This window comes from Artibeus jamaicensis, unplaced genomic scaffold (genome assembly GCF_021234435.1).
Source record: "Artibeus jamaicensis isolate MK-2021 breed Jamaican fruit bat unplaced genomic scaffold, CSHL_Jam_final contig_519, whole genome shotgun sequence".
In the NCBI taxonomy this organism is placed as follows: domain Eukaryota; kingdom Metazoa; phylum Chordata; class Mammalia; order Chiroptera; family Phyllostomidae; genus Artibeus; species Artibeus jamaicensis.
Genome location: NW_026521871.1, coordinates 44,363,253 through 44,386,843, shown reverse-complemented (window position 1 = coordinate 44,386,843; position 23,591 = coordinate 44,363,253). Strand labels below are relative to the sequence as shown.

General features: G+C 46.8%; 1 protein-coding gene and 1 long non-coding RNA gene across 6 annotated transcripts in view; one reads left to right on the top strand and one right to left on the bottom strand.

The window, feature by feature from the left end:
• Window positions 1-35: 35 nt before the first annotated feature.
• LOC128628015 (uncharacterized) lies at window positions 36-5,986 on the top strand. 4 transcript variants are annotated; one of them, XR_008392326.1, is made up of 6 exons: window positions 36-147; window positions 443-1,157; window positions 1,314-1,365; window positions 1,926-1,999; window positions 5,398-5,489; window positions 5,848-5,986. It is a non-coding gene; the product is annotated as an uncharacterized LOC128628015 (long non-coding RNA). The 4 variants fall into 4 exon arrangements; XR_008392327.1 differs by lacking the exon at window positions 1,926-1,999; XR_008392324.1 differs by having other exon boundaries at window positions 443-1,365.
• Window positions 5,987-11,110: 5,124 nt separating this feature from the next.
• CMTM8 (CKLF like MARVEL transmembrane domain containing 8) overlaps window positions 11,111-23,591 on the bottom strand; it is an 82,150-nt gene continuing 69,669 nt past the window's right edge. Inside the window, exons 2-4 of one of the 2 annotated variants that reach the window (XM_037148215.2) lie at window positions 17,583-17,756; window positions 14,545-14,661; window positions 11,116-11,992 (exon numbers count right to left, since the gene is read on the bottom strand). In XM_037148215.2, the coding sequence (XP_037004110.1) occupies window positions 11,909-11,992; window positions 14,545-14,661; window positions 17,583-17,756 (375 nt within the window). In that variant the 3' untranslated portion in view covers window positions 11,116-11,908. Of the gene's footprint in view, window positions 11,993-14,544; window positions 14,662-17,582; window positions 17,757-23,591 lie in introns of both variants that reach the window. The other variant, XM_053669233.1, reaches the window with a different exon arrangement.

Below are 23,591 nucleotides of genomic sequence, written 5' to 3'. Positions count from 1 at the left end.
GGCAGGGGGCGGGGCCTGATCGCGGGTGTGCGGTCCGCGGGCCGAGTAGAGAGGGCGGGGCGCACACGTCCCCTGCCCTGGCGGGAAACGCCCATCCAGCTGTGGTGAACCCCACAGGGAGGCGCAGGACAAGCGCTTTCCGGAAAGGTACTGCAGGAGGGGGCAGAAGGCTTTCCGAAGTGGGCAAGGCGGGGGCCACAGCTGGGTCTGAGCCTCCTGGGGAGGTGTGTGGGTGGGGATGTGTGTTCAGAGAACCTACTTTAACTTGCATACACTAAAATGTCTAAAGCCCCCATGTTCAACAACCTTAACTTTTTCCGTGTCTACCCCTGTGTAGACACCACCCAGATCGACAAACAGAACATGCCAATACCCCAAGTTCCCTCCTACTCCTCCTTAGTCTGCCTTTCCTCATTGCACCCCTTTTTCTGCCATGCTTCAGGTATCAACATAGTCTGCTTCTATCACTATGGTTCTGCCAGTTCAACGCCAACAGAACCCAATTTGGAGTGCAGTGAAGAAGGAAACTGTTCAGTGCAACAACTCAGTTGTGATACATCAGCGCTGTGGAACAACAGCTCAATGGCGTTACAGCTCAATCCTGAAGCAGCAAGACTGTGAACAACATAGCTGTTAGGGTGCTCTAGGCAAGACCGCTCCAAGCTCTCTGCTCTGCTCCATGCCTGTCTCCTCAGGGGTGCTCTGTTCTCCTCTGCGCCGCCTTCTCCTGCCTGCTTTTCTCCACTCTGGCTCTGCCAGGTGTCGTTAGTGTTTCAACTTTGTTTCAGTTCCAGCCAGGGAACCCCAGTCTTCAGTAGAAAGGGAGAGTATACTCTCAGAGGCAGAGTGGGGCTGACTTACAGAGACAGGAGTTCCTGACCCTGGTCCTTGATTGGTCCATCCTCATGCAAATAAGGACTTTAAATCCTGAGTTTGGTCCAAAAGAAACTATCCTGATTGATCAGAATAGAGCCACTCTGATTGGTTGGTGAAGATGGTGATTGGGGAAAGCCTCACTCCTATTAGTTGAAATACAGTTCCAGGAACTCCTTTGTAAGGGCTGGCTCAAATGGCAGGAATTCAATGCAGAAGGCAGGCAGCTGAGTGCAGGCTTCTTGAAATAGTGTGTGTGATAGGCCCCTGTGTAGAAAAGATTGGTAAGCTCTGGGGTTTTTGGTTTTTGTCCTTGTGTTTTTCTTTTTAAAAAAATTTGAGTCCAGTTAGTCCCCAGGGGCCCTTTCTCAGGGTCCACAATATACCTGAAATAATACACAGTAATCTTATTTATATCTGACTTTTTTTACTCAACACAGTGCATTTGAGATTCATCTTGTTGCACCCAATAAAGCTGTGATGAACATTCTGGTAAGGTTTTTTGTTGTTTTTTTTTTTGATGGGCATAAACTCTCATTTCTTTGGGGCAAATACCAATGAGTGGATTTGTCGGGCCACATGGTGAGCATGTTTACTTCCATTAGGAGCTGCCAAACAGTTATTCAAGGAATATACTAGGTTGTGTTCCATCTGGGTTAATTTTAAATGAACAGGCCCAAACAGGACTACCCCAGTGGGATATCTTTATCAGTGTTTTTTAGCAGAGTGTTCCTGGGGCCAGGCTGAAACTAGAAAAGCTGGCATTTGTGCTGACTGTCACTACCAGAACCAGTAAGTAGAGACAAGGATTGAATCTTCATGGGCAGTTTATTCAGATGCCAGCAATCGGAGAAGACAGCAGGTTATGTACCCTAAACCCCTCCCCAAACAACCCAAGTCTTAACATCTCATTTCAAGCTGATGTTTTTATAGGGAGAAGGAAAGGGTAGGTAAGGGGTTTGGAAAAAGGTTAATCAGATAAGAGTTGCAGTCGTGCAACAGTTTTCCTAGTACTTCTTTATCTGCTGATCAACTCTTTATCTGTATTGCAGAAGTTCCCACCCTAGAACACAGGAGCTGAGATACCATCTCCATCAGCTACTTGCAGACACCCTCAGGCACAAAGGTCAAATTGCTTGTGACCTCCTGGAGTCACAGGTCCTACATTCCAGTTCCTGAAACCACAGCTTCTGCATGCATTAATCACTTAAGCTATCAACTATAACTAAGGCTATAAAATCTTTTTGTTTTAATCTTTAACTCTTAAGTTCTTAACTTGTATCTTTTTTGGCATTAATATTTAAAAATCTCCTTTATGAGATTATTGGGTGCCAGGCTGTTCCGTCATCATCAGAAGACTGTCATCAATGTGGCAGTCTTTATAATTCTAGAATGTGGAGATAGTCATGCAACCTGTTTTGACAAAGTCTCTCAGGTGATTCTGGTGAACACTCAAGTCTGAGAATCAGTCATTGCCAAAGTTGAGACATTGTCAGTTTTCATGACTCCCCACCCAAACTGCCTCAGATATCTGTTTTTTCTTTAGATAGCCAGCAGTCACCTGGTCCATCCATTTCTTCCTCTGTGAAACAATGATAATTGCTCCTAGCAGCTGCTGGGACAGGGCCACAGCCACGCAGAAATTCTCTATTTCCAGCTCTGCACCCCCAGGCATGACGTTGGCCTTGTGGATTATTTGTCATGTAGCTTTACATTTTCACTCCTGTCCTTGTCCCAGGCTTCAAAAACCCCACAGTGGAGACAGTAGGGAGTCTTTGCTGGCGTGAAGGTTCAGGGAAGCAGAAAAACCAAGCACTGGATAATTTCTCCTCCACCGCGTGGCCTTCATCCCATCCTGCAACAACCTTCTAAATCAGTGGTTTTCAACGTATGCTCCCCAGACCAGAGCAGCACCTGGGAACTTGGGGGAGATGCAAATTCTTGGGCCCCACCCAGAACTGCTGAATCAGAAACTCTGGCGGTGAGGCTCAGCAAGCCATGTTTTGCTAAGTCCTCCCCACCTCCCACAGATTCAGATGCATGCTGGACTACGAGGCCACTGTCATTTCCTGAGCTCACTGGACTTGAAACTTTGCTGGGTTTCTCTGACGGCTGTTGGCTAATGTGTCACCAGCACAGATAGGAAATAACAACTGGTAGTGGTCACTTTGTGTTAATCACTTCATCACGACCATGTGAGAGCTTGAGCAAGATGTTTGGCAGCACAAGAGCCGTGTGCTGCCCTGATGTTCAAGAAGAGGGTCCCCAGATCAGAGCTGCTGCCAAGTTCGCTGAGATGTGTACATTGGTGTGATGCTTTTTCAGTGTGAGGGGCTGCCTCCTGGGGGGCAAAGAACTGCATAGCCCCATTTAAAGATTTCATACCCAGGAAGGGGAAAAGCCAGATAGGTAGCTGGTGAGAATTCAAGAATTTCCAAGTTCTTCTCCATCCACCTACCCTGAGGGGGTGCAGTGTCCAAGGCTTCAATTAGTGTCGCTGTCTGACCACAACTCATTTACACCAGTGTGATTAGGATGACATATCTGGTCAGATATAATGATGAGAGTTAACTCCGTATTAGTTGGTGCAAGTGACAAAACTCAAGCAAAAAGAATGCAATGACTCATGCAACTGTGAATAACTGGGGAATGCAGACAGGAAACCTACTTCAGACACAGTGGGATCTAGGTCCTCAAATTGGGCAGTCGGGACCTCTGCCTCATGGTTTCAGACCCTGCAGGGTTAGCTGTTCTCTCAGGCAGGCTCTCTCCTGACGTCTGGCAGCATGTAGTTCCCCTGGGCTAATGATCCCTTCTCTTTATAAGCGTACCTGGCTCCCAGTGCTTCTGGCACAGTGTTCACCTGCTTAAAATGTTGTAACTAGATATCACAGTTTGGGAGGTGCCAACAACAGATTTATTCTCTCAGTTTTGGAGGCTAGAAGTCCAAGACCAAGGTGCCACTGGGGTTGATTTCTTGGTGAGGCCCCTCTTCCTGGTTTGTAGACAGGCACCTTCTCACTGTCTCCTCCTATGGCCCTTCTCTGAGTTGAGAGAGAGAGAGAGAGAGAGAAAGAGAGAAATATGGTGTTTCTTCCTCTTAGCTTAGAACCCCATCTCCAAATACAGTTACATTGGGGGTTAGGGTTTCAACACATGAATTTCATGGAAGAGGGGGATATTTAGTCCAGGACTTTACATTGGTCCAAATATGGGTCATGGCTCTGCCTTTCAACCAATCATTATATCCAGAGAGGTGGACCACTTCTATTGGACAGGCCAAGGTCCATTTGGGCATAGAGCTGGGGGTGAGTAGTTCTCTAGAACCACAGGAACTGAGTGGGGGAGGGGTGATTCCCCCCAAAAAACTAGGGTGCAGATCTCAGAAAAGGGATTGAATATTTGGCAGTGTTATGGAGTGAATATGTACCCCTGCCCCAATCCCAATGTTGAGGTCCTAACCTCCAGTGTATTGTTTTGGAGATGAGGCCCAAGGTTGGGTAAGGTCAGGAGGGTGGAGTCTCCGTAATGGCTCTAGTGCCCTTATAAGAAACACCTGATTTCTCCCCTCCCATCTCCCCCTCTTACGGCAAAGGCGGCTTATCTACAAGCCAGGAAGACCCCTCTCACCAGAGCCCGCAATGGCTGCACCCCGACCTTGGACGGCCCAGGTTCAGGACTGTGAGGAAATAAATTTCTGTCATTGAAGGCACCCAGCATACGCAACATTCGGTTTGTTACCACAGCCCAAGCTAAGACAGAAAGGCAGAAGCAGCAGGTCTCCATGACACTTTCCCAGGAGCTGCTTTTTACATCCTTTTCCAGTGAATTTTTGATCAACCTCTGTGTTCCTATTTGTGAAATGGGCTGATACCACTTGTCTTTGAGGTCCAAACAGAAATGTATTTGCAAATGTTAAGAAAGGTAATAAAAGAACATATAAATGTAGGGAATGATTACCTTCTGGTGCTAATGTTTTCTACCACAATTGGTATTTCTTCTAGGAAGTTCTCAGGAGGGGGGAGAGGAGGGGAGGAGAGGAGAGGCTCTCTTTCCTAATTTATCCATGAAACCTTTCACAAATGGGATAAATGATGGCCAAAGATGTCTACACTCCCTTCAAGAGGAGACAGAGGCAATGGCTCGAGTCCCTTGAATGGTTTTCATGCAATTGCTCTGGCTACTTGTCCACCTTTTCCCACTAATAGTGAGGATGCTGGTTTTTCCAATCTGCTGAAACCACTGCCTTCTCTTGTCTTTTATTCTAAAATAGGTGTTATTTCCTGATCATGAATCTATTTCCTCCTACTCATAGAAGAAAATTGGGGTCGGGGCTCAGAAAAACAAAGAAAACAAAAACTACCCCATGATCCCAGCACTCTTTACAACTGGGTCTGCTCTGCCTTTTGTAAACTTCCAGTTATACCACAAACATTTCCTATGAAAAATTCCTCACAGTGTTTGGCGGCAGCATCGATTTTTGCGCGCATGTACAACTTACTTTTCTCCATTATGTATTTTTAGAAAGACAGCACTCAGACCACCGATCTTCCATTTAATCACCATTCTTGCAACTGTGGTTCGGCACAGCTTGAGAAGTGTGTTCAGAAGAGACAGTAAGTCATCAATGATGTTGCTAACCAATTCTGATTCTGGATATGTTTGGGCGCGGGCGTGGGTGGTAGTGCATTAATTTCTAAAGTCGTGTTCGGTGGGTTTAATTGTTTAAACATTCTCCTACTGTGAGGGTTTCAGGCTGATCCTGTTCTTTATTTTTAATTGTTATACATAAGACCAGGATTAACACCACTGTGCGTGAATCTTAGATTCCTAAAAGAGAGATTCCCAAGTCCGAGGGAATGAATATTTTTTCCAGGCTCGTCATACGTATCGCCAAACAGATTTCTGGAAGTGCTGTACCACTTCATCCCACACCCTGTGTGTATAGTTTTCACCTGGTTCCTCTCTTCACAGGACTGATGCTTTCCATCAGCCCGGCAGAGGAGCTGGGCCCAGGAGTGAGAAGACCTCCGCGTCAGCCCAAGCTGTTCTCATCACTCGCTGTGCGACCTTGGGCAAGTCACTGGCCACTTAGTGGAGACTCAGTGGTCCTCATCAGGTAAATGAGGCTGTGGCCCCCTGTTTTATCTAAGGCAAAGATGTTTCAAACTGACATCACGTTTGAAAACTGACTAGTCAGGTATAAAAAGGTAGGTTCAATCAGATGAAATTGCCATATTCGTAGGCCAAAGAGGCAAATATTGGCTATTTCACTTGGTTCAACCTCATACTGTATCATTAAGTGGTTGGAGGTTGTTAGGTGATTGGTCATTCACATGTTCCGGAAACCAATCAGCAGTTGTGTGTTTTCCCAGGTACCGAGCTCACTAACCACCTGGTAGGTCTTTTATGAAGCACTTTTCTGACACTCCACAACCTATTTCCAAGCACCGTAAATGGACCCACAGATTCAGCTCCTCACCTGCAGGCCCCTCTGTAATGCCCAGAACCCTCCCGTGGCTAGATCCACCCGTCCACCCCCCACATCTCCTGGGCAAGCCCCTATTCTGACAGCTCCGGTTTCAGCCACACTCAGGCTCGCCCTCGCTATAGGTTTATCTCATCCTTCGGTCTTCTGGGACTCCTCACCACAGTAGGTGTTTACTGAACACATACTCTGTTCCACGCAGTGTGCTGAGCTCCAGCAGGGAGCCAGGAATGAAAACCCACCGTCCCGACTGCAGAACGTCACACACCAGATGGGAGAGAGGCGGCAGTAACCGCTCCGACAGCATGGCGGGTGGGAGAAGGGCTGTCGTGAACATTAAAAAATATGCCACCTTTTTTTTCTTTTAAAAGCCAACTTTATCAAGGTGTAATTTCCACAAAATAAAATGCACCCACTTTAAGGAAACAGTGTGTGCATTCTGACGAAGGTATGGGCACACGCAAGGTATGGGCACACGCAAGGTATGGGCACACGAAGGTATGGGCACACCACCGTTGAGACGGAGAGTGTTTCTCCCACTGCAGGACGCTCCCCCTGCCCCTCCCGAGCCGTCCCGTCCACCCCCACCCCAGGCAACCACCGGCCAGCTTCCTGTCCCTCCAGCTTTGTCTTCCCTCTCCCTGGACTTCATGTAACTAGAACCAAACGTATATTTTGGTCTGGCCTGTTTCACTCAATACACTGATTTGGTGACTCGTCCACACTGGTGCAGGCACCCGTGGTTCGCTCCTTTTTTATCGTCGGCAGTATTTCCTTGTACAACTACACCGCCGCGTGTCTGTTCACCGCTGGGACAGTCACTTGGGGTGTGTTTAGTGTGGGCCCATTATGAATAGAACTGCTGTGCATACTCCTGCACGAGTCCTTCTGTGGACGCGTTTGAGTAAATACCTATGAATGGGATTGCTGGGTCGGACTAGAAATGCACGTTCAACTTTATGAAACATGGGCTTGTGGATGAAAACCGTCAGTCCCACCAGCCATGTCCAAGGATTCCAACGGTTCGCAGCCTCGCTAACACTTGGTACTGCAGCCTTTTCAATCTTAGCCATTGTAGAGGGTGCGGCATAGCCTCTCATTACAGTTTTAATTTGATTAAAAAAATGCACCACCTTTGACTTATTTCTAAGCTCTTTTTATTTTTTGTTAGGAGTTTAGGGTTAACCCTCACCCCAACAGGGTCAATGTTGGTTGGCACTTAATGGCTGACCTCCTGCCAGAGAGGAGAGTGGCTTTTCAGGAGGGACTGTCTGTCTTTGAGGCAGAAGGTGGAGTTCTCTTTAAGTTAAAATGGTTGGAGGCCAGATGGTTTCGTGTTTCCCTCTTCAACTGAGCTTTCCCATTGCAGTGACCAGTCAGATCACAGAAATTCCTCTGAGAACCCATCGTTCCAGCTACTGCTCTTTTTAGAATCTTTCGTGCTATCACCGCCCTTAAACAATAGCATCAGGAAGGTTGAATCACTCTCTCAAGTGGATTTTTTTTTTTGAGAGACAGAGAAAGGGGGGAAAGAAGGGAGAAAGTGAGGGAGAGAAACATCAATCGGTTGCCTCTTGCCTGCAACCCGACTGTGGACCAAATCCACAACATAGGCAGGCGTGTGCACTGACCAGGAGTCAAACCAGTGACCTTTGGCTTTGTGGGATGAAGCCCAACCAACTGAGTCATGCCAGGCATGGCAGTGAACTCTAAATTTCCCATTTTTAGAAACCTCTCTTTTGACAATGAGTCCTGGTGCTAAAGTGGATTTATCCCACCATTACTGTCATCTACCGAAGGCCCTGTGGTGGCTTACTATTTGAAAGTAAATGGGAACCGATATTTTATGCCGTTGCTTGAAAGCCATTTGCCAGGATGTCCTGTGTATTGGTTAGGATGGATATGCTGTTGCAGGTAACAGAAGTTAGTTGAGGCAAAGCAGGTATGATTGCTCAGGTGACTGCAGAGCCCAGAGTGTGTCGACAAGGGGCTGAATGAATGCAATGGCTCGGTGAATGTAATCAGGATGGAGTTACTTTTCCCCTCTTTTCTCTTCCTTCTTGTTGCTGTTACCCCATGGCTGGCTCCCCCTTGTGGTCACAATATATTGCCAACAACTTCCTGCATCCATTTGTCCTCAGAACTCCTTTTCCAGAACTTCTGAGCAAGCCTTGGGTCACACACCCACCCCTGAACCAATCAGCGGGGCTTGGGGGTAGAATTACTTCCAGCCGAGCCATATGCTCCATTCCTAGAGTCACAGTGGCGCTGGCTTCCAGGAAGGACCTGGCGCATAAGTGGGTGGTGGAGACACTGAGTAGAAACCACAGTGGTTAGAGAACAGGAGGAACGGAAAAGTGGTGTGGCAGAGGCAGCGGCAAGGTCTGCCGCATTCTGGATTTGCTCACTCTGTGTATTATTTGAAAAACCTGCCACGGACATGGGTGTTTCTCAAAAGTACCTTCCGAATGAAGCGTTCCCGCAGCCAACATCTTTCCCGCCCTTGGCCATTCATTCCTAAGTGTCTGCAAAGCCACCACCTCTGTGCGGCCGAGCCTGTTCCCTGGAACCCTATCTATCTTCTTTTACATACACACCTCACACCTTAATTTACTGACTCTCCAACTCATCGCTATCTGCAGTCGGATCTTCCCAATTGTCCTAAGTCACTGACACTGGCCCATTTACCTCACCTTCCCTCCCAGCTGTAGGCTTCCAGTTCGCACCTGGCAGCCTGCTGGCAGGAGAACCTTCTCGTGAGGCCAAGTTAAATGCCTCTTGGGTCATCACCTTTTCCGGTGTGTCTGTGGGCACCTAGCCTGATACGCCCAGATTATTTTTTGTGTGAAAAATCATCATTCAGCTAAAATAATAGTTGTTTAGGCGACAGAAATAGAAACTCTAAAATTGATTTTCTTCTACCCGGGGCTGCATCTTCAGTTAGTGTTTTTAATGGCCTGTGCTCTACACAGAGATATTTTATGTCTGTAAAATCTTTGGTGTGCTGATACCCGGAAGGGACTTTCCTAGGAAGGATGCGATTTAAAGATGCCCAGAAATAACTGATATTGAACATTCTTATCTCCAGCTTCTCTTGTAGTTTTTTTTAAATAGGGGCTAAATATTTACCTTTGGGGGCTCTGAGTTGGAAATGGAGCAATGGAGAAGGATGAATTGCTTAAAGCGTTTCATTGATTGGCCACGAGTGGGCCAATACGTCAAACTGAAACCCCCCGAATCCATCAGAGCAATGTGCTGGTTTTGGAAGGGCTGCGAGGTGAATGCCCACGGTGCTCGCAGATGGCAGAGGAGAGTTTAAGCACATACAGACCATCCCTCTTCCACCCTTTTCCAGAAACCTGTTCTTCTGGTTAGGCTGGCTGTGGGGCAGGTGGCTCTGTGTTTTCTTTCTTCCTTAAGAGAAAAATGAATGAAGCACAGTTCAAATCTTACTGCTTCATCTGAACAACCCTCATTTTGTTGTCTAAAAACCCACACTTAAAGTCTCTTGGTAGTCAAAAGAGGAAATAATAATTTCCTTTCGGTTAAAAATACATGCTGGGGTTGTTTGTTTGTTTGTTTGTTTTGTGTAGCACTGTGTTTTGGTGACCTCTCAGAGCACCACACAGGGTCATGGTCCTGAAAAACCACAGATAGAGACAGGACAGCAAGTGACCCTGCAAGGACACAATCAAGTCACTGTTCTCTCGAAATAGGTCTGCTTGGCGCTACCGGCTCCAGAAAGACCTATATTTGTCATCTATTTGGAATATATCTCTAAGCGGTTTATGGAACACTTTACCCCAGAGGTTGCTTCCTTGAATGCAGGCAGGATTATAGAAGTCACACACCCACGCGGGGAGACAGAGAGAAGAGAGAGACGTAAAAGCAGGCTTCTTTCTTGATGACTGTTTCCAGAAACAGATCTTTGTAGGTTACAGTTTTTCTGCCTTTTATTGAGACTTGATTGCAATCTAAAGTACTTTAAAAAATGCATGGAGTACATGGAAGATGAATATGCCTCTGTGTGAGTGATAAACAGAACAGAGCACCCAAACTCTGATGGGCTGTCTCTGCTTTTCTTGCAAAATGAGCGAGTCACAGGCTGTCTCGGTGATGACTGGGAATGCGGCTCCAAAGAGATCGCAGCGCCGATCACCCGCAGGTCTGCATGGATGTGCTCGACCTTCACGGCCCCCTGAGCCCCCAGCACCCGCCCTTCCCCACACATCCGCACCCCACCTGCCTCTCATTTGCGGTGCCCCCCTGCCCACTACCTCTTTGGACCCACAACTCAAGGACATTCCTTACTGTTTCTTTCCAAGGTCTGGGGTGGGTGTTGTTAGACATGTAAGGAATAACACGTAAGAGACACGTTAGACTCTCCCGGACAGGGGTAGGCAGAACTCGGATAAGGAGTTAGACTCCCATAAATAGGAAGATGACACAAACAACAGAAAAAAATAGGTCTGTCCGACCAGAGCAGGGGCCTCAGGGGGCGCGTCCACAGAGTGAGTACCAGGCTGAAACTTCCTTTGCTGTCATCAGCTACACTAACGTTTCTGTGGTTTTTTGTTTTTCAAAAAGAAGCTCATGTTGAAAAATCACCCAAGATACACTGCTGTTGGAAGAACCATCCTGCCTGATAATACTTCCTCTGAGTGCACATCTGCCTTGCCGGCTGGGGGTCCCCCCCGGGGTCCCCCCCCCCCCCCGTCTGATAACATCTAACAATGTTACAAAGTATCATTGCTGGACACCAGAGCTCTGAGAACTTTTGGTCCCGTATTTCCCACAGAATATGGTACATGTGCCACTGTGGTCAGCCAGATGATTTTAAGGTACATGCAAGTATTTATCCTCTTAATGATTATGCACTGATTTTAATATCATTAGAAAAATGCCACTCGTGCAGCAGTCACTGGACTCAGCAGCACCACTTAGGGAGAACTCACTACCAAGCTCTAAGGCCAATGTCTCATCAGATGCTCCCTGGGTCTACTGGTTGGCAGGTGAGAATCGCAGACACCAATGATCCCCGAGTTGGGAAGATGGCTCTCTCCTATCACCCTAGCCTAATGGCCACAGACAAGTGTCTCCTAGCAACATGGTACCTGCACAGCCCTGAGAGAATGAAGCATAGTGCCCCGCCTTGGCCTTTGGCCACAGGTCTCCTTTCTCAAATCAATAAAATGTTATTCAAGATTTTGAAACATTTAATCAAAAAAAAAAATCTGGCATTTTAAAAGTTAGGTTTACAAACTTGACACTTTCTTCATATTAGCATTTTATCCATTTATACATTGTCTAGGAAAATAATGATAAGGTGTATGAAGACACCAGCAAGATCTTTAAGAGGTCATTATAACCTATAGCACTTTGCGAACACGTATCTAGTTTAATTGTAACAAACCATGGAGCGAAATTTAACTAAGTATATAAAAACATTAGTTAAATATAATTCTCTGGAAATATACATTATACCTACAGCTGTTTTTACAGTGAGACTCTTCCTTTTCTCCCCCTCTTAATTCTCGGAATGGCAAATCACTGCAGGGTCCTGGATCTCCAAGCTATAAAGCTGAAATATGTGTTTCCAGCGTAGCAGATGGTGACCAGGAAGGCGAAAAACTGGAGGGAAAAAGCATAACAGAAAAGGGGTTTAGGGCACATGCTAATTAGCAAAATGATCACTCACCCCCACCGACTCACGCCCTCAGCATCCCTCGACTCCAGGCCTTCTCATCGAAAACTGCTTTATTGGTTCAATTACCTTCCTTCTGAAACGATTTCGGGCTATCTTGTTTTTCTTCTTTGGACCCTATCTGGAAAGCCTACAGTTCTGCTCAAATAACCCTGGGGTAGTCACTTAGGGGTGAACGTGGGGGAGTGCATCTGAGAAGAGCACATGTATTTCTAATTTAGGGGGTACATCAGTCCCCCCTTGTCCACAGGAGATACATTCCACGACCCCCAGTGGATGCCTGAAGCCACGGATAGTACCAAACCCTGTATATGCTGTTTTTCCCCTGCACACACATGCCTATGATAAAGTTTAATTCATAAATCAGGCATAGTAAGAGAGTAACAATAATGACTAATACCAAAATAGAACAATTATAACTATATACTGTAACAAAAGTTCTGTGAGTGTGTTCTCTCTCTGTTAACCTATCTGATAACAGAGAAGGCAATATTAAGTAAGGGGCAGGGAGCCTATACAGTGTGGATATGAGGGACAAAAGGGATGATTCATGTCCCGGGCAGGACAGAATAAGATGGTGCAAGATTTCATCACAACACTCGGGATGGCGTGCAATTTAAAACTTAGGAATTGTTTGTTTCTGGAAATTTTCCATTTAATGTTTTTGGACTGCGGCTGACTGTGGATAACAAACTGAACACAGCAAAACCTCAGATAATGGGGGACCACTGTACAGGCAATTTTAGACCAGGGCTTGACCTCAGATTGCCACAGGGTCAGTTAACCAAGTTGAATCGAGCGGGCGGGAGGAAGAGAGGAGCCAACAGGGCGTGTGCGGTGAGAATGGTGAGTTGGAAAACGCAGGCCCCTCTTGCGGGGCCACTTCCACCCAGCGCCAGCGGATTCTTGCTACGTGTTAACTGGAGTCCAGTGCTGCCAAAGCTTCTGATTTTTAATCTCATGTGCCCCATGCTTGCCCCCTTTAAGCAGTAACTTTGAAATATAAGTAAAAACTATAATGAATACCCCTGTATCGTCAATCAGCTTTCACACCATCACTTCGGCATTCCTGTCTAGCTGCTCCCTCCCACCCCCTTTCTCCTCCCCAACGCTGCTTTTGCGGATGGAATACTGTACAGCCAATATGAAACAAACCTTTAAAATCAGTTTTTTAAGTTAGAAAAACAATACACATTCATGGTTTAAAAATGCAAACGGTACAGAAACTAATTATTGGGTTGGCCAAAGAGTTGGTTTAGTTTTTTCCGTGCGATGGCTCTAGCAGCGTTTAGTTGTGTTTAACTTCGTTTGAAACAATTTTGTTCGACTGTATTGTGACAGCTGTCGTAGCAGCATGTATGAAAAAAGTATTGAAATTGGTGAATTTTTGTGCAGCCATTTTAATATTGAAGGTGGGAGAATATATGCAACATTTTCAGTATATTATGCTTTATTATTTCAAGAAAGGTAAAAACACAACTGAAACATACACAAAAAGATTTGTACAGTGTATGGAGAAGGTGCTGTGACTGATTGAATGTGTTAAAAGTGGTCCATGAAGTTTCTTGGTACTATTGACATTTTGGCCAAAGAATTTTTTGCTGGGGGGCTGTCTTATGCACTGGAAGATGTTTAGCAGCACCCCTGGTCCCTACCCACAGAAGCCAACAGTGGGAGATAGCTGACGTACTCAATATATCCAAATCAACAAAGTTATTGGTGAAAATGAAACATATGTCTTTTATTTTACAGAAAAAACTAAACAGACTTTTTGGCCAACCCAATAAAAAGTAGAAGCCCCTCATTCCACAGTCATCATCCAATCACAGTCCCCAAAGGGACTCCTCTGTTGGTGTATATTTTTCTAAGCATTCTCAATGAATAATCAAACATTTCTACTTAAAAGAAAACAAAAACAAACAAGCAGCCTTGGCTGATGTGGCTCAGTACATTGAGCACTGGACTGCGAACCAAAGGGTCGCTTGTGCAATTCCAGGTCAGGGCACATGCCTGGGTTTCAGGCTAGGTCCCCAGTAGGGGGATGCGTAAGAGGCAACCACACACTGATGTATCTCTCCCTCTTTATCTCCCTCCCTTCCCCTCTCTAAAAATAAATAAAATCTTTAAAAAAAAACAAGCAAATAGCATCACTGTGTTCATTTTCTGCAAGAGTCTCCCCACTTGAAATGCAGTCAGTATGGTTATTCTTAGAATGCCTCAAAGGCTTTTTTTTCCTCCCTCAAATACTTGTTTGGTTCCAGACATTTGGCTCTCACTCAGGCAGAGTCTTTCAGCCTCTTTGCACTTCGGGCCATCGGGGCCCCGCCAATTTACAAAGCTTTCAAACCGAAAGCTCATTGCCCATGTGTCATGCTGCAGGTGGTGCTTTTTCCGGGACGACTTTGTCCTCCTCCTGATCCCCAGAGGGCCTGGGGAGGAAGGAGGTGATCGTGGGGGGCGGGTGAGAGGGCTCACTCACCGACGAGGCGGCCCAGCTGTTGAAGTTGTGGCTGTCCCTCTCTGGGGAGACGGAGGACGCATCCACAATAGCGGCCGAGAGGTATAAGACGAAGGCGCTGCCATTGAAGCACAGACCCTGGGGGAGACAGAGGGGCGGAGGGTTTAGGGAGCGTGGGGAGGTCTGGGCACCTCTGAACCACATACATGGCCAGGACTGCACCCTGGATGCGGCCAGGAGCTCATCCGGGTACCCGGGAAAGGGCAGGGGACATGGGCTCTGAGAAGGCAGCTCATCTGTGTTTTGGGGAGGAGAGGGTTCTACACCATCTCACTCACAGCACACCCAGACACCCCTCCTCCCCCAACACACCCAGGTTGCCCGCCGCCCCCCCAGGGCCTTCTGTCTCTCTCATTTTGCTCTTGACCCTCGTTTCTTCCAATGTCAGCCATGGTGACATACTGGCTGAGGAAGGAAGATGGCGGAAGGTACCACCAATGAGATGTGCCTCAGCTATGCCCCCCCACCCCACCCCACCCCCACCCCCGCCGCAGGAGCCACACCCTTCAGCACCTGCCCTGGCAGAGGGGAGCTTCCCCGAAAGCAGGCCCGGCTGATTTTCTGACCCCTCGCTCTAGGCAGGGAGGGGCAGTTAAGTGAGCTCCTCAAGGCGCTGCGGGTTCTTAAATATGAAAAGGAGATTATACACATTAATAGAACCCTTTGGGAAGTGATCTCACCCATGGCTTTATTTTCCCCTATTCTTAGGGAAGGGAGATATGTAACTCCAAGTAGTATTTGGTTTTCAGTTATACGTAAACTCTAGGAAACCACACCCTGAAAAGGTTCAAAGCTTGTTCGTATCTGAACAAGGGGGAAGGGTGTGGAAAAATCAATGCTTCACACAGGGGGGAGGGCAGGGGGTGACTCCCAAGGAGTAGGGTCCCTGAGGTCTAACGCCAATCCCGCTGTTATTCAGACACACAGATGGGTAGGGAAAGGGGGAGGAGGCGGTATCTTTTTGTTCTCAGAGAAAATGAAGGCACGTAGACTTTTCCAGATTCAGGCTCCAGCATTGAGAAATAGGCTGTGTACCCCTGTTACCACCTCCACACTTTGCTCACATTGTTCCTGGGTTAGGGTGATTCACCTGTCAGAGCAGGGTCAGCCTCAGGGTTTGGGCCACCCCGGGTGCTCGTCTACCATCAGAAAGGTGTCCCCAGAAAGCCCTGGTTTCTCTGGATGACTCAGTATGCTTGTTGGTGGTGGGGTTTTTTTGGAGGGAGGGTGTTCCAGGAATACATGTGTGCATTTTTAAAAACTTTACTTGTTTAAGTAAAAAACTGCACATCACTTCCTGAGCTTTGCACATTTGCTATTTGCCAAGTGAAGGGCCCCCCACCATTTTTAAAACGCAGAAGGAGTTCAATGTAGTTACCTCTGGGAGTAGAAAACTGTAGTTTTCACTGTGCATCCTTTTACAGGTGGTTAAACTTATTTTCTCTTTAATAAACTAGCCATATATTACTTTTGAAACATTAAAATGTGTGCGTGTTTTTAACAGGTAATGTGTGTTCATCATACCCAAACAAGATCCAGTCAGACAGAACAATCTGGAGTGAAGGCCAGTCCCTCCCTTTCCACGCCGTCCCCTGCGGCTGGGACACAGGCAAACACTCCAAAGTGGAGCCACACCATTGGTGCTAATACTTCATGGTCTAACTGATGTTCCTAGTATTTCTAGAATTATAAACACTACTGTAATGAACATGTCTGAACACATATTCTGGGGCACCCATGCATATCCAGTCCCCATAAAGGGGATCAAGATGAACGAGAGAATGTTTGAAGAGAGCTCACCTGGCCAGGACGCCATGACGCACTGAGATTGCTCCCGGGTCTTGCCCGCATAGCTGCGTGGATGAGGGGGCCAGAGAGGAAATGGGGAGAAGACTCCCCAGCTGTATGACTTGTGAACTTCCTGAGTACATGACCCTGTCCCTTGTTAACTGTGGCCCAATCCATTTTTCTAAGGAAATGAGGAACTCCTATTTCCCCTGGAGCAAAGTGGGGACAGCGGGGTGGTGGAGAGGTGAGTAGGAGGCGTTCTTTCCCCATTTACCTCCCCGCTGGGGGCCCTGACAATTTATCTCATGCAATCAGTTGAAGGCCTGAATAGAACAAAAAGGCAGATGCTCCTGTGAGTCAAGAGGGAACTGTACCTGCCCAACTGCTCTGAGCTGGAACATGGATCTTTTTTCCTGACTTTGAACTTGACTTCCCTGACTTTGAAAGGAAACATGGGGTCTTCTTGGGGCTTGAGCCTTCCAGCTTTTGGACTAGAGTTTACTTACACCATCGGCCATCCTGGGTCTCCAGCTTGCTGACTGCAGATCACGGGACTTCTCAGGCTCCACAGTCACGTAAACCAACTCCTTACAATAAAGCTCCTTATACCCTTCTACATACACATCCTATTGCTTTGGCTCCTTTAGAGGACCCTGGCCAATATGGAATTTGGTGGTAAGAGTGGGGCAGACAGATTCTAGAACCCAGAGTGGAGGGCTACTATGATACATACCAAAAGGTCTAGAAAGGCTCTGGGTGGGGCTGGACCATGAGGAGAGGTGCATGCTGGGAACATGAACGTTGGCAGCGACTCTAGTGAGGGCTCAGAAAGAAAAGAGGAAAGCTGGAGAGAAAGCCCCTACCCCCTTAGAAAGTACATAAATAATCATAAACAGGATGTCGGTACAAGTATGTGTGTTAAAAGCAATTCTACTGAGGTCTCAGGTGAAAACGAGGAACATGTCATTGCAAACTGGAGGAAAGGTGATCCTTGTTATAAAGTGGCAGAGAACTTGGCTGAACTGTGTTCCAGCGTTTTGTAGGAGAATTTGCAAGCTATGAAGTTGGATATTGAGCAGAGGAAATTTGTCATTGAAGGAGCAGCTTGGTGCCTCCTGACCGCTTACAGTAAATGCAAAACCGGCCCGAGGAGGACAACAGTCCGTCCTCCCTGGTGGGCAGTGGACAAGAGCAGTGCCCGGCTTCCTTACCACGGTTGTCCAGGGCACCTGGGGGATCCTGGTGTAGGTCATCGTTATGTAGATGACGAGGAAGAAGATGGTGAGGACCCAGTAAAAGACTGCTACAAACATGACCCAGCCAAACGCAGGGACTCGAAAGTACTCAGTTCCAGCGATAAGTGTCCATACCAGCAGTCCCAGAACCTGTAAAATGACAGAGGCAGCGGAAGAGGGAGGGGAAAGGAGACAGTAAAGAGAAAGAAGAGGGCAGAGAAAGAAATGATTAGAGCATGTCGACTGCAACTTTCACTCACACGTGCACAACTTACAAATATAATCAGGGTGACACACTTACATGCCAACAAAGGCCAGGAAGCTAAAGTACAGGAACATAGTAGGCTGGGCAGAGATCATGGCAAACAAGAAAAACTATGTCTTGTTTTAAGGGGCAGTCTCTACTGAGCTCCAGCAGATTGCTGTGGGCTGATTTTGCTTTATTTATTTTTTTCTCTCCCAGGAGAACACAGAAACTCAAGTTTCTACATGATGATCTTGATTTTTATTTATTTATATTTAAAAGAAGATTTTATTTTATTTTTTAGAGAGGAGAAGGAAGGTTGAAAGAGAGGGAGAGAAAAATCTGTGTGTTTGCCTCTCTCACACCCCCTACTGGGGACCTGACCGGCAACCCAGGCATGTGCCCTGACTGGGAATCGAACCAGTGATGTTTTGCTTCACAGGCCAGCACTCAATTCACTGAGCCACACCAGCCGGGGCTCTAATCTTGATTTTTAAATGTTGGCACTAACAAGAATTTTAAAACATCATGAGGGAAGAAGACTGCGGGTCCGCTTGAGGTGGTTGGTGGACTCACCTACTCTCAGGGGATGAAACTCTGAGGATTCTGCACCTGCTACAGCCGCCCTCCTTGCAGGTGGCAAATAAGCTGTGGTCGGGGAGAGCTTTCAGAAGGGAGGGTAGGCAAGGGCCCAGTCCAGATACGGCATTCTGCATTTTACCCTAAGCCGCACCTTTACTTGGCGACACTGCTCTACTCTCCACCACTGCTGAAGGGCAAGGCCAAACCCAAAGCCGAATCAGTGTCACCATGGGCTAAAGGGGGACTTCATCAAGGGACAAGACACTGCTCTAAATTCTAGGATGTTTAGTCCCGAATAAAGGAAGGCCAGAGCGAGGTATGCATCTCACACTCGAGCGCCGTTCAAGAACCAGGTTCCTAAGCCATGAAATAGTATCCAACAAAATAAAAGACAAAACATACGAAACCAAAGAAAAATAATAATAATGAATAAAAACGGAAAAAATGTTAGTGTCTAAACCATCCCTCCAGGAGGCGGCACCAGGCTCTGGCCGCACGGTCTGGCTTGCTGTGCCATGCAGGACAAACGGCAGTCAAACCCTGGGTCCCAAATGACTGCCATCGGGAACAATGGTTCTCAAATAGCCTTGTGGATGAATTAAGTTTGAGAATCGAGGTTCTACTGTATTTCGTTTCTTTTTTATTTTTATTTTTTAAGATTTTATTTATTTATTTTTAGAGAGAGGGGATGGGAGGGAGAAACCGAGGGGGAGAAACATCAATGTGTGGTTGCCTCTCTCACGCCCCCTACTGGGGACCTGGCCCGCAACCCAGGCATGTGCCCTGACTGGGAATAGAACCAGCGCCCCTTTGGTTCTCAGGCTGGCACTCAATCTACTGGGCCACACCAGCCAGGGCTCATTTCTGTTTTAGCTTTCTTCATGGTGTGTGGAACAAAATACTAGAGCAATTTTAATCACAGAGCTAGGACAGCAGCTCTCAGTCATTTGTTTAGCAATTAAGGACACCTAAGATATGCCAGGCTGCCTGCTACCAGGCCCCGTGGGCACACGTGACCCGTGAGGCCAGTGTGGGCACACGCACAACTAAAGGTCTGGTGGGGGGGCACGTATCTGAACACACAGGCCACACTGAAGAGTCACCTGAAGTCCGAGGGAAAGCGACACTGTAGGCAGAGGTCAAGCGCTTTCTGCCTTCTGGAACCCGTGAGAAAGTGTAATAAGGACATTGGTTAAAAATGCTAGAAATGGTGGGAAGAGTCAGATACTGTGGGCTCAGGATGCTTAAGGATTTCGTACTTTACACCAAGGGCAGCATCAAGGTTATGAGCAAGGCAAAGATACGATCAAGTTCAGTTTCCCTAAGACCACTCTGAACCCATCTGCATCCATGGTTCCACATCTGCAGATTCAGCCAACCAGGGGTTGAAAATAGTCAGAGAAAAAAAGTTACCTTGCTGCGGATATGCACTATGTAGCTAAGGCCTACGATGGCGTCTGTGTAATGAACACCTACAGGTTCTTCCTTGGCATTATTCCCTACACAGTACAGTGTAATAACTATTAACAGATCACTTACATTATATTAGATTTTATAAGTAATCTAGAGATGAGTTAAAGTATATGGGAAGATGTATGTAGGTTATATGCAAATACAATTTTATATAAGACACCTAGGCATCCTTGAATTTGGGTATCTTTGAGGGTTCTGGGACGAACCCCCTGCAGGGATCAAAGGATGACTGTGTCCAGGACCAATGCAACAGCAGTGAATAATTGAGAAGTGAGTGAATTCAAGACAAATTTCAGAAGCAGACAGGACTTTATAATAGAGTTAGTAGATTAGATTAGGGTAAAGGGGAATGACACCCAGGTCTCTGGAAAGATTTAAAAAGTGAATTAGCACGTCATCTCCGCAATAGAAACAGGAGCAGGCTAAGGGGTTGATCTGAGCAAAGGTTCATGAGACCTGTTTTCAGCCTCCTACCCTCTCCCCCCTACCCTGCAGGATGAGGTAGCTGGGGCTCTGCAGAGAGGGATGAGGAGAGGTGGATGCTGTGGGATGTTAGTTCAGTCCCCTGTTTAAGGAGCAAGACTTACTGAGATCATTAAGCCCCCAGACATGTTTCCAAGGGACGCTGGAAACTGCTCACTGGGAGAAGCCCACCTCCCTGTCACAGTTTGGATGTCTGAGCTGGACAGCAGGGAACAGACTCTGAATGTTGCTGTTTGCCCTCTGTAGAGTTGAAATTTGATGTTCTTTTATCTGCTTGATACTGTAAGTAAATTCCAAAGAAATGCTTAATGAAGATGTGCTTTTGTGCTTGCATCTGTAGCAACAGAATTTATGAAAAGGGAAGATGCACAAAATGAAACAGAATTCTGGAGGATGCCAAGCCTCATGCTAATGGGGCTCTGGGGCGGAATTCACTGTAACTGACAGGTAATTTATTCACGTACACTTAACCTTCCATTGGATCAGAAAGACTGGCAACCGACATAATCCAACATGGCAGGGTCTGAAACAACATTGAGAGCTGCTTGATTCAAAGTGAAAGGGTCAGGGCGGCCCTTTGCTGATGGTCCACATAGGAAACATAACCGTTCACGAAGACGCATTGTAAATGGGGTCGGGGTGTCTTTACAGGGGAGGGAGTGTTTTAAGAATTTCCAGCACAAGCTTGTGTCCGGCTCCGCAGGCTTAACTACAAGCTCTTGGCTCCCAGTGCAAAAATGTTTTTCATTATTAAAGCAAGCTGAGTCCACTGTCTAGAGATGCTTTATCTAATATGCTAGTGGGGGTCATCTGTCACACACAGGGACAATATCGTTAACTGAGCCACCTCTCAAAGAGCAGTAACACAAGACCCACGACCTCACCCGCAAACAGTGAAAAGAATGTCCATTGTTCTACCCAAGTGAATTTCCTAGGTAACCAAAATAGCTCTAGAAGTAAACCTTTTGTCTCTCCCTGTAACCGACACTGATGAAAATCAGTCTACAAAAATGTTATTCACCTCCTGCTTTGTGAGTGCGTTTAAGACAAACTCAAGATCTTTATTTGCCTACACTACAAAATTACTGTTTGTTTTTTTCACCAATAAGCATTTCCCTAGGCTAAGATGTTTTTGAGTGGCAAAGCTCAGACTTTAAAAAAAATCCAAAAGTAATAAACGCAGGTGAAAATGATACAGGGTGCAGCCGGGGGCGGGGGGGCAAAAAAAAGATTTAGAAAGGTGTCCAGAATTCAAAGTGTATAGGAATATTGGAGAGACATATAGGATGTCCTCACCCCCCCCACCAGGGGGAGGGAACGAATGGAGCCAGGCCATTGAGAGCTGTTTTGCATAGCAACAGTTTTGGAGCTAACCTCTGGAATGATTATTTAACATATCTATAACCTTTAACTGGTTTCATAGATATGTTAAACAGCAGTGGCCAAGTTTGGGGCCGAGGAAGAAGGGAGTAGCTAGGGACTCAAGATGGAACTAGGGGGCTGCTCTCCAGAGGGAGACGGGTGTAGCTGGGACCAGGATGGAAACTAGGGACTGCGCTTCTGAGTGAGATGGCCTGCGTGGGAGCTTGGAAAAGACTGGCTCCAGGACATGAAGGGTCCCCGCTTGGCCAGATGAGAGAGAGCCATGCGGTTTCAGCAGAGTGAGGACCCCCTCTTGGTGAGGTGAAAGAGGGAGCCACGTGGTTTTGGCACGGTGCGGACCCCCTCTTTCCCAGGTGAAAGGGAAGAACCACGCAGCTTTGCCAGAATGGAGATCCCTGCAGCCAGGTGAAGAAGACAGCCACATGCTTTTGGTGGAGTGCGGACTCCTGCAGCTTTGGTAGAAGAGGCCAACGTGGCTTTGGGGTGCCCCCTTTGGCTGCGGGGCCTGAAAAAGCAAGAGAGACTTTGACTGGAACTGGGTACAAAGGACTCTTGCCAGTGGACCATGAGAGGGTACCACAGTACTTTGGATTAACTCGAGATCCTGCACAGTGACACAGCTGACGGTGCCAGCAGCCTGCAATACAGACGTGTGCTCTTTTCCTGATTTACGGTACCTGGAGTTGGGACAGTGGGAGAAGGGAGCGCTGTGTGGGTGTAGGTGTATACCCTAAAGGACTTTGATATTTTAGTGGTGGCATTAGGCCTGAATAGCATTAAATAAACATTTTGTTTCCTTTTCACAAATCTCTGGCATTAAGAGATGTCTTTCCAATTGGCGGCGGACAGAAGGGCCCAGTAGATTTTAGTATTTTGTTTTTGGGAGGGGCCCCTGTTGTATAGCAGTTTTGGGCATCCCTAGGTGGGCCGAATATTGTATTGCCCCTCCCTCGGACCTCTTGTTCTGTAACAAAAATAAACACAAAAGAATACCACATATATATAAAACAAGCAATGGAATGACAACCCCCATTCATCAGTTGTAAATTCTCAAGAGACACCAATATACAAACTTTTACAGTTCTTTCCCTCGCATTTATAACCACCATCTGCACACCCTTTTCTTTCTCCCTTAATACATGGGTCGCTCTGTGTACCCGGTGCCCACAACTTGCTTCTTTCAGTCAGCGATGCCGTGGAGGGCTTCCTTCCACGCTGCCACGTACAGAATGATGCCAATTTTAACAAGTGTCCATAATTGACACAGTTTTCTATAACTCACATGACTCCTTCCCTGTGGAGAAAAACTTAGTTGTCTGATTTATGTTTGCATAAAGATGCCCAGGGAACATTCTTATAATATCTACCTCTACGTAGCTGAGACCCAGGACAGGCTCCTGGAAGTGGAATTTCTAGGATGTTTTAAGCTTGAGAGGCACTGCCAAATGACTCTTCAAAAACCCGGTACTAATTTACCCTCTCTTCAAGTGTAACCATGCTTTTGCCTTCTGCCCCCACTAAATTCCTATGTTTGAAATGATTAAAAACCCAATTAAGAAAAAAGAGAGTTCATGTTTTGTCTTTTTAAAAACAGACTGTATTTATTTATTTTTAGAGAGAAGGGATGGGAGGGAGAAAGACAGGGGAACATCTGTGTGAGAGAGATACATGGATCAGTTGTCTCTTGCACGCCCCTACTGGGGACCTGGCCCGCAACCCAGGCATGTGCCCTGACTGGGAATTGAACCAGAGCCCCTTTTGTTCTCAGGCTGGCACTCAATCCACTGAACTGTATCAACCAGGGCTCATGTTTTGTCGTC